Raw genomic sequence first — 12,637 nt, 5'->3', positions numbered from 1 at the left:
AAAGTAATGTGAGCAGATGTGTACTGACACCTGAGAGAGAGAGAGAGAGAGAGAGAGAGTGTGTGTGTGTCAGTGTTGGCAGCAGACATACAGACAGACTATGTCAGCAAAGCACAGGGCGTTGATCCAGATGCTGGCTCTCTCTCTCTCTCACACACACGCACACACACACACAGACAGACAGACAGACAGACAGGCTTTTGTTTGTGCACAATCCCCAGCCTCTGAGACTGAATCGGTGGTCTAATCCTCGCCTGGCCCACGAGACTGGCTGGCATGGTCCGACCGGAGAGCGGGAGAGAGACACGGTCACGGTCCAAAAGGGTGGAGGAGGGAAAATTTGGTCAGCAGACTCTACACAGTGCTGGACAGGAGCGCTGGGGTGAGACGGCCAGCAGGGAGGCTGGGTGGGCAGGTTAAGAAGGGTCAGAGCCAGTGGGGCAGATTCCTCCAATTACCATGGATTACTAATCACTGGGGAGGTCGACTGAGGTGTCGGGTGGTTTACAATCATGACTTTTTCAAATCTGCACGTGGGTGAGAAGGCTCCATAGCCAGGCAGTGAGTTCAGACTATCTGATAAGAACACCAAAAGAAACAGACAGCCCTGCGGCCCCTGAGGACTGGGGTTGGAGACCCCTCTACTGCGGTAACGGTGAATAAGTGTCTATGACAATGAGCCCATCAACACAGGAGAACCAAGTGTCTTATCCTCAAATATATACAGTACATGGCTTTCAGGAGCAGCTGTAGAGGGCTCTACCACTGAGAGGGGTGCAGGGCAGTGGCCTTCCCCCTAGGGAGCACTCAGAGGTATTAGAGCGAGTTAAACCCCCCCCCCCCCCCCTTCCCTAGTACTTTAACCTCCCCCATGAACACTAGCACCTGAAGTATTATCAGCTGATGCGTCTCACACCACAGACATATTAGTCGCTCAGCCCGAATGACTCACCGCTCAGTCCCCACTCCGGAGCATTACAGTCACACCTAAGCCCCTATGATAGGATCATCTATCTATTTCACCTTTGACCCCCTGCTCCATATACTGGCCGCAACAAAGGCCAGCATGTCTGTATATGACCTGAGGTGGTCTTGAAGGACACAGTTCACAATAAAAAGGACAAGCGACGCGTCCTCTCTTTGTTACAGTGCAGTCTAGCCTAGAGGGTGTGTGTGTGTGTGTGTGTGTGTTTCTATATGTGTGTGTGGGTGTTGCTAGGTGGTGGTGGGCAGCACTAGGGGTCTACTGAGTGTGCTTCCTGGAGGCTGAGAGAGTTGACAGTTTGGTGCCCCGTGGGCATGCAGCCACCCAGAAGGATTTAGACGACAGAAACAAATGCCCCCAGCACACACAGCCCTTTGGCCAGACACAACACACACGCAGCCCAGCTCAGCACTGCTTTATCCCACAGCCCGGTCTGCCTGCCTGCCTGCCTGCCTGCACAAAGGCTGGCCGTAACTCACATCGATTATACACCGTGTCAGTCACAACCCTCAAAACAACCAAAAAGACAAAATCCAACTTATAAAATCTGAACCCGAGGCACATATTCCCAACCCATAACAAAAGGGATCTTAAAACCCATCTCCTCAAATCCAACCTTGGGAGAGTTTTGGGTTTCTCAGTGAAACCTCAGGGGCGGCCCGGGCCGATGACGCAACGCGCCCTCTCCAATATCAGCCTGTTTTCACAAGCCTGTGTGGAGGGACAGTCCGATCTCGACGAGGGATTCCTGCTTTAAATGACAATCAGTCAGACAGGAATGCCACCAAACAGGTAACCCAACACCGCTGTTGCCACACCACCATGTCCTGTCACACGTACGGTGCATATTTTTGTAGAGACATGTTCACACATGCATCATCGGTTTTGTTGTCAACAGCCGGGAGCTATTCCAGCAGTATGGGTTAGATACAGTTACACAACCACCGCTGTGTTGGACGGGCTGAGAAAAGCACTGGGGGGGGAGATAGGAGGACTATACAGGGTGTGTGTGTGCGCGCGCGCGTGTGTGTGTGTGTGTGTCTCACTAAAGGGCAGAGAGTATGACTTAAGTTCAGTTGGACAGCTGCTGATGCAGACAGAGCCAGGCTCTGAGAGGGGTCTTCCTGTCACGGCAGGGCAGAGAGGGTCACACTAGAGCAGGCCTGACACGGCCCTTCAGCTGGGGTCAGCCTCCACTCTGACTCCCTCAGCCTCCACTCTGACTCCCTCTGACTCCCTCACTCTGTCACACCGTCAGCATAAAGCAGAAACAGAAAACGTAAACATCAAATGTATCCAAAACACGTCTGTGCTTCACGGGACATGTCATGACCATGGCCTATCTGAATTACTCCTATACTGTTCAACGTTAAGGGAAAATCAATTAAAATAACACACAGTTAGAACCAAAAAAACTAGGGCTTCCAGGTCAGTACTATCCCCGCCATGCGCCCAATTCCAACTAGCCCTAGGAAGATCCTTATATCCTTCTAGATTAGTCTAACATATCACCAGACCTGGATCAGAATGCACACAATCTGTACCGTGTAAATGCATTGAGCTGGTGGTGGCGTTCATTGGACTGAGTGCCCAGAGAGAGAGAGAGAGAGAGAGAGAGAGTTACCCTGGCCTAATTCACCCCTGATCCACAGTAAAGCTCCTCTCTGGGGTTTTTGCTGTGTTAGATTTAGGGGGAATATGCTGACGCACCACTCAGGGCCTGTGCTGTGCTCTGTATGCCACAACCAGGCAGGCCTGCTGATCTCACTGGAGAGGATCACTACTAACATTGCCAGGAAGCTCAGAGAGTGTGTGTGTGTGTGTGTGTGTGTGTGTGTGTGTGTGTGTGTGTGTGCGCGTCACTGGGTTGATGGAGCACAGTTACACCATCGGAGTGGTGTTGAGAGGGGAACATATGGTAAAGGATGCCCATTCATACATTCAGAACACAAACACACTCAAAACACCATTATCCTCGTACAAACCCTCTGTAAAGACAGTCAGACAAAGGCTAACAAAAAGATAGACACACACATCCACGGAGACTTGATGGGAACAGTTCCTTACTCACAACCTCCTATCTGAGCACATTGAGAAGCACTAGGCCTGCAGTGTACCGTATAAATCCATAGTTTTCATGAGTGTGATGTGAGGGGCGTGGGGCAGAGGTGATCACCGCTTACCTGCAGGCCCCTGCGTCTCAGAATACTGGAGTCATCCATGGTACTGTTGGCTCAGAGAGCAGCGCGCCGTCTCCTGACAGGTTGACCCTCTTCAGGGGTACAGATACAGCCCTCCCTCAGGAAGTTGGGGGGGTGGGGGGGTACAGGTAGAGAGAAGGGTCCTCTGCGCCGGGATCGGGGCACAGGAGAGCAGGCACTTGTCGGAGGGGTGGGGGGGGAGGGGGAGGGTTGGACCAGTGAGGGTGAGTTACCTCATAGTTTCCTCCCTCCTCTTGTCCATCGGTATTCAGCACACGTCCATGCCTCTGAGACTGACGTGTCACCGTCGGTAGAGGCCAATAAGAGCTCTCCTCTCTTTCAGACCATCTGCTAGCCTCATGCCTTGATCGTTGTGCGGTTGTCGGGGTCGAGCGCGACACGCTAAACAGTCCCCCCGCCCTTGAACTTCTAGTGGCGCACCCAAAAAAAAAAAGCGTGTCCCTTTCAAGTAGTGGTTTGTGTACTTCCAGAGATCCCTCCTCGGTGTGAAAGTCTCAGCGGCCGTTGTGTGTTCCTCCTGCTGAGGCCACACCGCATTCCTCAGAGAGCTGCCACTCCAACTCACTGACTCCTCACAAAAGATAGAAAGTTCAGCAAACAGACGGCGCGTTGTTCATCTATCCGTGGCTTTGGCCAAGGCCCGGTCCTCCTCTTCTTTCCTCTCGCTCTGCCTCTCCTGGTGCCTGTAAGAGGCCGGTGCAGGTTGGATACTGTACAGAGAGCAAACTGAGAGAGGAATGAGAGCTCTCGTCCGTTAGCTAGCTCTCTCTCTCTCTCTCTCTCTCCCCCCCCTCTCTTTCTCTCTTTCTGTCCGTGGAACACGTGTTGTGTCCCTGAGCTCAGCCCCTCTCAGCTCCTCTCCCATTCATCTGTTCAGTGCAGGGCACACCCCTCCTTCCCTTCCTCTCTCTCTCTCTCTCCCTCTCCCGCTCCCGTCATCCAATGAGCCTGCGATGAGTGGCGGCAAGAGTGTACAGTTTTCTATATATTTCTTATCCTCCTTTCTCTCTCTCTCTGTGTTGTTCTCTCTCTCTTCCCTCCGTCTGTTCCCCTACAGGCACTGTTTCTATGGAAGCTCCGGTCTCTCCATTATTCATGGGCAGTTTGGGAGAGACATTAATGATGACAATGGGCCCTCAGGGGGGTGGAGGGTGGATGGAGGGGCGCCCGCCTCGTTACAGCCCTGCTTAATTAGACCCGGACTGTACACAGCTTCGCTCGTTCACACACACACACACACACACACAGGATCTACAAAGCCCTTGTACAAACATACACACACGGCTTCAACCCGCCCTCAAACAAAAAAACGCAGAAGAACAAAGTGCTTTCTGCTTTTAAGTGTTTCTTCTCACAAAGTGCGTGTGTGTTTGTCCCCCTAGGTAACCAGAGGCAATGTGGCTCTCTCACTCTGTTATGTATTTTCCACTCGAACTGGCCAAGACAAAAACAAGGAAAAATCCAGAGAAAAAAAACAATAACACACACACACACTGCCCACGCTTGGAGCAAGCTAAGGCACAGCGAGAGAGAGACAGAGAGAGTGTGTGTGTGTGTGTGAGAGAGAGAGAGAAGTGTGTGAACTAGCAGCAGCAGCAGCAGCCCACTGGCAACAGTCAAAGCTAAAGAGCAGCTCCCTCTCAGATCAGCCGAGGCTATTCCCTCAGAGCAAGAGCGGGAGTAGGCTGCAGCAGACTGATCCGCTGGCTCGGAATGGATGGCCTGTCAGAAAAAGGCACTCATCTCTTCATCTTCCCCCTATATCTTCACTCTATGTGCCCCTCTCCTGTCCGGTGGAGTGCAAGTCCAGCTCTCTGAATAATGGGAGCACGGGATCCAGCCCAGCTGGGACTGATAGAGGGGAGGAGGTCAGTCAGTCTGGGACTTATCCCGTCCTTAAGGAGGAGACAGATGTGTCTGTGGTGATGCTGTGAATGAGGTCCTTCACTTTAACGCTGCTCCTCTCTGGTGTCTCTCCCCTCCTCTCCCCTCCTCTCCCCTCCCCTCCTCCTGGCTCAGGGGGGTGCCAACGTTCACCCAGGGACTGGTCTCTTCCAGAGCAGGTGCACAAGCCAGATTAGTGGGCTTAGCTTCTTCAACAGGGTCTGCAAAACACAGACGGCTTTTCTCTGGTGTCTTCCCCCTCTCTCTCTCCGTTTTTCCCTGTGTGTCAGTATGCTCACATGCTACAGCACCTCCCCTGTTCTTCTAGCATGTGGGAGCGCTCTCTCACTCGTTCTCCCTGTCTCTCTCTCTCCCTCTTTCTCTCAGTCGTCAGAAGAGCTGTTCAGAGAGCTGGCCAATCGCACGCGAGCAGGCAGCCATGCATTTACATAAAATGAATGGAGGGTGGAGAGATGCTCCGCCTCTCGCTCTCTGTCCTTCTCACTCTATCGCTACAGCCCTGCTTCTCTCATCAAAACAAGGGGGTGCATTTACACACACACACACACACACACACACACACACACACACACACAATAACACTAATGTGTGGTCCAATGCCTTCTTATTGCGTTACGATGAATTAATCATGAGTGCACTGATCCGAGGCTTGGCTGATTAATTATTCAACAACAATATTTGAACAAAGTCAGTCTCCACCGTGTCGTTAAAAGCTACTGTTTCTCCTCCAAGGCTCCAAACTCCCCTTTTTTTCCCTTTTTATCCCTCTCCTTTAACTCCCTTGATTATCCATCAAACAAAGAACATCTTTCTTTTCACGGAGCAATACACACCATTCATATGTCCTTCTGTTCATCATTCTATTCTACAAAAACAAGTACAGACATTTCTATTGACACCACCAAGGGGGGAGAGATGGGGAGTTTGGGAGTAAGGGAGAGGGGGAACAAGAGAGGTGTCGGGGAAAGAGGGAAGAGAAGGAGGACAGGGGATTAACTCTTGACAGCCTACACATGCTGAAAACCCAAGCTTCGTATAAACCAGTGTGAACGCTGTGATGGGCAGAGACCGAGGGAGAGAGAGACAGGAAAAGAGTAGAAGAGAGAGATGCTGAGAAAAGAGCAAGAAAGAGAGGAGAGAGAAAGACACAAAGGAAGGAGAAAAGGTACAAAATAGAGAGAGAGAGAGAGAGAGAGAGAGAGAGAGAGAGACAGAAAGAGAGAGCTCAACCCTCCCACGCTCTCGGTTAACGAAGGGGCAGAGCAATCAACGGTGACTCACTGAGAGAAGCACAGCGGAAGCGGTGGAGGAATGGATGTATATTTAGAGGCGTGGAGAGGACTACCTTGCTGAACATCTGCTTTCAATGGAGCAATACAAGACCCAGTACTGAACCTCGAAAAACAATGGATGCCGAGGTGCTAGAAGAAGTTCTAGACTAGCCTTCCAGCCCACCCGCCTCCCTCCTCCTCCGGGGAACTCTCTTAATGAGGCCTCTAGTCTGTGCAGAGGGCAAAGGCCAGAAGGGAGCTGAGGATGCAAGAATGTTGAAGTCAAGAGACGCTCCGAGCTGACTGACTTCTGTGTGAAATAACACACGGTAACGTGAGTGGGAAGAAGAGTGAGCAAGCGAGAGAGAGAGAGAGAGAGAGAGAGAGAGATAGAGAGAGAGAGAGAGAGAGAGAAAGGGGGGGGTGGAGAAGAGTGTGTGTTTGTGCGGTGCTTCAGCAGAGAGTTAATTAATGAGAAAGCATGTCCTACTCTGTTTTATACGTGTCCCGTAAGCGCTGAGGTTAATTGAAGTGCTTGTCATCGGCCTCGATGACGGGAGGTTTCTGACGAGGGCAGCATTTTCTCCCTCCTGACGGCCGGAGAGGGTACAAGCTTTAGGACACACCGCAGCTGTGTCTGGCTGACAAGTTCACCCGATCACCCCAACACACGGACCCATGCTGTCCAGAATAGGAAAGGAGGGGATAAGTTGAAAGGCAGGGAGTTGGGAGTGGTGAAGCAAGGCTTCATGGCTCAGAACAATCCACTCCCCTTACAGCAGACAGAGGCTCAAGAGGGGCCTGGCTCCACAGGCTCGTGACTCCATCTAGGTCTCAGATACCGCAGGACGCAGAGAAGGTCAATCCTTAATACTCAGCAGTATATTATCAGATCAACATGTTTACATTTACATTCATGGCATTTAGCAGACGCCTTTATCCAAAGCGACTTACAACAAATACGTTTGTTTAAGTAAGTGAATCATCTATCCAACAGTCATCATAAGACAAAGTAACACATGTCTCCTTGACTCCGTTCTTAACCCCCTCCCTCCCTCCCCCCCCCTCCCAAACCCCTGCCTGGCTCAGCTCTCTGGGTGACGTACCGGAGAGTCAGCCAACGCTGTGATTTACTTCACCATAGCCTGAGGGTCAAAGGTCATAGGACAGATACACAAGGGGCCTGAACTCACTCCACAGCCATGCATAACATTTTCCACTGGTCAGACGGAGGCAGACATTTATAACAGGCTCCGTTATCTCCTCCCTACTCCAGAGCAGGATTCCATCAGCATTCCTGTTAGTGTGTGCGAACATCACGACCCCCCCTCCCCCTCCCTCCCTCCCTTCTGGGGGGCGGAGGGGGGGAGGGTTGTAAACATTTTATGGCGCTCTTTAGTCAGGCCACTTAACTAGGGAGGATTTACTGTGTCCACACTCCCTGTATGCACCTACTGTATACACACACACACACACACACACACACACACAGACTCTTGGGCTAAGCTAGACTATAGTCATTAGTGGTTAATGAATTAACTTGTGCCGCTTAATTCATCAGCTAAACGAGTGCGTCTGTGGTGAGTCCCCTGGCCAGCAGACTCCTGTGTCTCCAGCTAGCCATTAGTCCAGCTGGAAGGGGAGATTAATAATATAGTCTGTCTGTGTGTGTGTGTGTGTGTGTGTGTGTGTGTGTGTGTTCTCAGACAATACAAAGACTCACCAAACACAGAGACAAAGGAACAATCCCATGCCCAAACACGTAGATAAACACAGCACAAATGAAAGCACACACACACACAGTGTGAAAACAAACACATCAACTAACCCCAAGTGATATGTGACATGCCCACCAAAAGACACTTCCCCAAATACATCAGGAGTTGTTGTGTAAGGACTCAGGAGCCAGGCTGACATGGCGGGGTGATGTAGGATGCCGTGGCGGTGTCTCACAGGGACAAGGAGACGGGCTAATGAGCTGCTGCAGCACAACACTGGTGGCAGGAATAGATGCCACCTCACCAACGCGTGTTATACATTGACGACTGAAGCGACATGAAAAAAACATTTACCCTCAGGAGGTGTGTGCGTGTGTGTGTGTGTGTGACAGAAAAGTAAATTGCAGAGCGAGGAGCATCTCTCTAAATTCAAAGCACATTCCCTCTGACACCACAGAGAATAGACACCTGAAGCTGTGTCTATATTGTGCTGACTACCGTGTATGTGCGCTTGTGTGTGTGTGTGTGTGTGCGTGTGTGTGTACGTGTGTGTGTTTTCTGAATCTTAGGATGGAGGGAGCGAAGCTATAAATTAATGATGAAAACATTTTGAGAGTCTGACTTTTTCAAATGCTAATAAAGCGCCTTGAAGTCTTCTGAGTAGATGGGGGTGTAAATATTAAATTAAACATATCAAAGAAACTTATGGCGCAGAAAGCACTTAACACACTCATGCATATCGACACACACACACACACACACACACACACAGACAGACAGACAGACAGACAGACAGACAGACAGAGAGACAGACAGAGAGACGCACACACAGGCCTTGGGAACCAAATTTCATTCTTATTGTCTCTCTGGTTTTGTTCACTATTGTCAGATGAAGACAACTCCTGTCTGAGTGTCTGGGCAGCATAAGGAGCAGGGCGACAACATCCTCCTCTAATAATAATATAAACTCCCCATACGGACGTCCCGCGACTGACATCCTCTGTTGTGTTTATGCATGCGGGCGCGACGCGAAGAGGCAGCCACCAGAGACAGAAAGGTGAAAATCGAAAGAGGCCAAAGAGGCCAAAGAGTCGTCGTCGTCGTCGTCCCCCCCCCCCCCCCCCCCCCAAGAACACCCCCTGGCAGTACATACTGGACCGTTAAACACAGTCGGGGTCAGGTCCTTCTCAATTCCAGCAAACTCAGAAACTGAATTGTACTTCTGTGTGAAGACATTCTATACCCAACTCAAGTGGCAGGAATTTCAAATGGGACTGACCTCCACACTGGAACGGAGCACTGCACATACAATACAGCCACAGCCACAGCCACAGACATAGACACAGCCACAGCCACAGCCTCAGACACAGACACAGACACAGACTCAGACACAACACGTCCACAGCACTCCTACACACTTTCCATTTCACACACCACTTTCCCAGACTTTCAGACATTTTCAGACTGCTCCGTTGATTAGTGGGTTTGTGTTTCGGCGCATCTGTCAAAAATAAGTGGGTGTCTGCTTCATGACCTCTGTCAGACATAAAGTAGGCCCACGCTACGCAGCAACACAACACTTTTTTGAAAAATATTGAATACAACGCTACAGTCTGGTAGGAATATGGCATAATTCTGGAGTCACAGAGGTCTTTTCCAGACTCCATGTCAATAGCTATTTTTTGCTTTTCCATACTTATTCAGGTCTGGAAATTGTCAATATTGTAGCTCTGGAAATTGTCAATATTGTATTCCATACTTTTCCAGACACACACATCAAGTTTGGTTCAGTGAGGAGGAGGTTATTGAAATGATGCTAAAGCCAGATCAGACCAGACCAGACCAGACCAGACCAGATCTGAGAGCTCTGTAACACAGAGAGGTTGGCAGAGGCAGCATCAAACCCCATCACCAGGGGAGAGAGATTAGAAAACACTGAGTATGACTTCACAGGCTTTACATAGGGAGGAGGAGAGAGATGGAATGGTTGAGAACTAAATAGTGTGTGTGTGTGTGTATGCCATCTTTAGAATGTTGGGCACTGTTGGCGTTTGTATGGGCAGTGTGCAAGCTCCTTTAGTGTGACAGAGTTAGAACAAGCAGCGTGTGTGTGTGAGACAGAGGCCCTGTACCCAATCCCAAATCCCTGTCCCATTTTGTGGTCATTCCAGAACTGGCAGAGCGTGAGGCTTATCGGAGGGAACATCCCCCCTGTGTGGGGCCAAAGGATTGGTCTCTTGCTCTGCTGCTGTAATTGAACTTCATTGCTTGTTCACCGTCTGGGGATGGCTTTAGCCTGGAGTCTCTAATACAACTGCTCCTCACTGGGCTGCTAGCGCTCTTATCACTGGTTAGCCTAGCACAGCCATAACCAGTGTTATGTCTGTGCTAGGCTAACCAGTGTTATGTCTGTGCTAGGCTAGCCAGTGTTATGTCTGTGCTAGGCTAGCCAGTGTTATGTCTGTGCTAGGCTAGCCAGTGTTATGTCTGTGCTAGGCTAACCAGTGTTATGTCTGTGCTAGGCTAGCCAGTGTTATGGCTGTGCTAGGCTAGCCAGTGTTATGTCTGTGCTAGGCTAACCAGTGTTATGTCTGTGCTAGGCTAACCAGTGTTATGTCTGTGCTAGGCTAACCAGTGTTATGTCTGTGCTAGGCTAACCAGTGTTATGGCTGTGCTAGGCTAACCAGTGTTATGGCTGTGCAAGGATAGTCAGTGCTAGCCTAGCACAGCCAGCCATAGCGCTCTACTCCACTCCATATGCCTAAACTGCTAATAATGTGGATTGGCAACAACTTACATAACTGAAGTTGAATACTGTCCATGGCCAATACAGCTGGTAGTGTCGGGACAGTGGACAAGTGATTTAGCCACACCTCCATGTACTGTACATTCCCTCTGGTAATGCCAGGCCGTATGTTCGCACATGGCGAAATCCTTCGCCATTTCACAAAATACAATGATTGTGAGCAGGGCCACCATCTCTGCTCCGTACACCTAAAACACAAGCTATGGTAAATCACCAACCCTCCAGGATCATTCTCCCTGTGTGAAAATCTCTCTAGCCAGCCGCTCTGTCAGGAGGCATACAGCACCGAGAACAACAAACAAACACAGCGCTACAGTCACAAAGGCCCCATCGTCCCTAAACAAATAGGCCCGTTGGACATGACCCGCTGGAAGGGAAGGGTGTTTAAATAACGTCTTTCTCTCCCCCTTCCTTCCTGGGCCCAAACAGTGCCTTGTTTGGAGCCAGTACAGATAACAAACACAGGCTTCCTCACCAGCGAGGCTGCGGGCGTCGACCAGACAGCCAGCCAGTCTCCTGTCCTCCTCCTGCCGCTGTGGTCACAGCCCCTCTCGGCCTCGTTACCGTCACCGTCACACATGGCAGGTCACATTAGATCAGAGGGGACAGCAGATAACACAGCCACCCCCCCTCCACCCACCCGACCCCCCTGGGTAGACAGTCCCCCCCCACCCCCACACCACGCCAAGCCTCCTCTCGCTCTACCGCTCGCTCGTCCTTATCCCTGGTGCAAGTGTAAAGTATCCGCCATGTTCTTCTCTCTCCTCGATGAGACAAAGTAGAAATACCTAAGACGCTAATGCCCAGTACAGCGGGGGGGGGGGGGGGGGGGGGGGGGGGAGAACACCAACTAAAGGAGGAGTTCTAAAAGAGAGAGAGAGAGAGAGAGAGAGAAAGAGTTAATTTGAGTTAATGAGTTAATCCCTGAGGGTCAGTGCCGCTGCCGCCACCACTTCCTCCTGGCCCAGCCTGCCAGAGAGGCTTTACACACCAAGCCTCATTAACACAGGAAACATGCAGACAACTGCTCTCAATGGCCAATGGGTGAGATAAGAATCAGTTGTTGACCAACAGATGAACCTTAGGTAAAGTTCAGTGTGTGTTCGATCAGAGTCTGTCTGTGTCTGTGTCCAGTATGTTCATGTGTGTGTCTGTGTGTGTGTGTGTGTGTGTGTGTGTGTGTGTGTGTGTGTGTCTGTGTCCAGTATGTTCATGTGTGTGTGTGTGTGTGTGTGTCCGTGCTCTGAGGTTATGCCAGTAGGTGATGTTATCCAGGTGGAAACATGCTGAGAGTGTTGTTGGGGAACGAGGACGCCGCTGTGGCTGTCCTCAGAGTACATTTCATTCCCATGAGGACACAAACACAACCCAGTCCCGGATGGATTACACACACACACACACACACACACACACCACTGTAAACACACACAATGAAGATTGCCAACCGATGTTCTCAAAGAAATATTCAAATCTCAGCAGGAGGGAGAGGAACATGGAGAGGGAAGCAGAGAGAATTCCTGAAGTGTTACCTGCATGTTAGCTGAACCTCCCTAGACAAGCAGAGATAAATAAAACTGCGTGTACGAAACACGTAATGCAAACATTAAAAGGCGGCGGTGATGTTAGAAACGCTACTATGCGATACAGCCTAGCTAGAGAAACTAAACAAACCAGTGGGAGATGAACCGTGGCAGAGAGAGGAAACCAATGGGTTTATCAGGTGTCCAGTG

General features: G+C 50.5%; 1 protein-coding gene across 7 annotated transcripts in view; it reads right to left on the bottom strand.

Annotated features, from left to right (window-relative positions):
- mast2 (microtubule associated serine/threonine kinase 2) overlaps positions 1-12,637 on the bottom strand; it is a 115,950-nt gene that overhangs the window by 64,972 nt on the left and 38,341 nt on the right. For 2 of the 7 annotated variants that reach the window (XM_083672124.1, XM_083672125.1), the window contains exon 1: positions 3,169-5,122. The exons of the other annotated variants lie outside the window; for them this stretch is intronic. In XM_083672124.1, the coding sequence (XP_083528250.1) occupies positions 3,169-3,207 (39 nt within the window). In that variant the 5' untranslated portion in view covers positions 3,208-5,122. Of the gene's footprint in view, positions 1-3,168; positions 5,123-12,637 lie in introns of those variants that run through there. 7 annotated transcript variants of the gene reach the window in all.

The sequence above is a fragment of the Argentina silus genome (assembly GCF_951799395.1).
Source record: "Argentina silus genome assembly, chromosome: 6".
Lineage (NCBI taxonomy): Eukaryota > Metazoa > Chordata > Actinopteri > Argentiniformes > Argentinidae > Argentina > Argentina silus.
The sequence above is the reverse complement of the archived record's forward strand: the minus strand, read 5'-3'. Positions and strand labels throughout refer to the sequence as shown.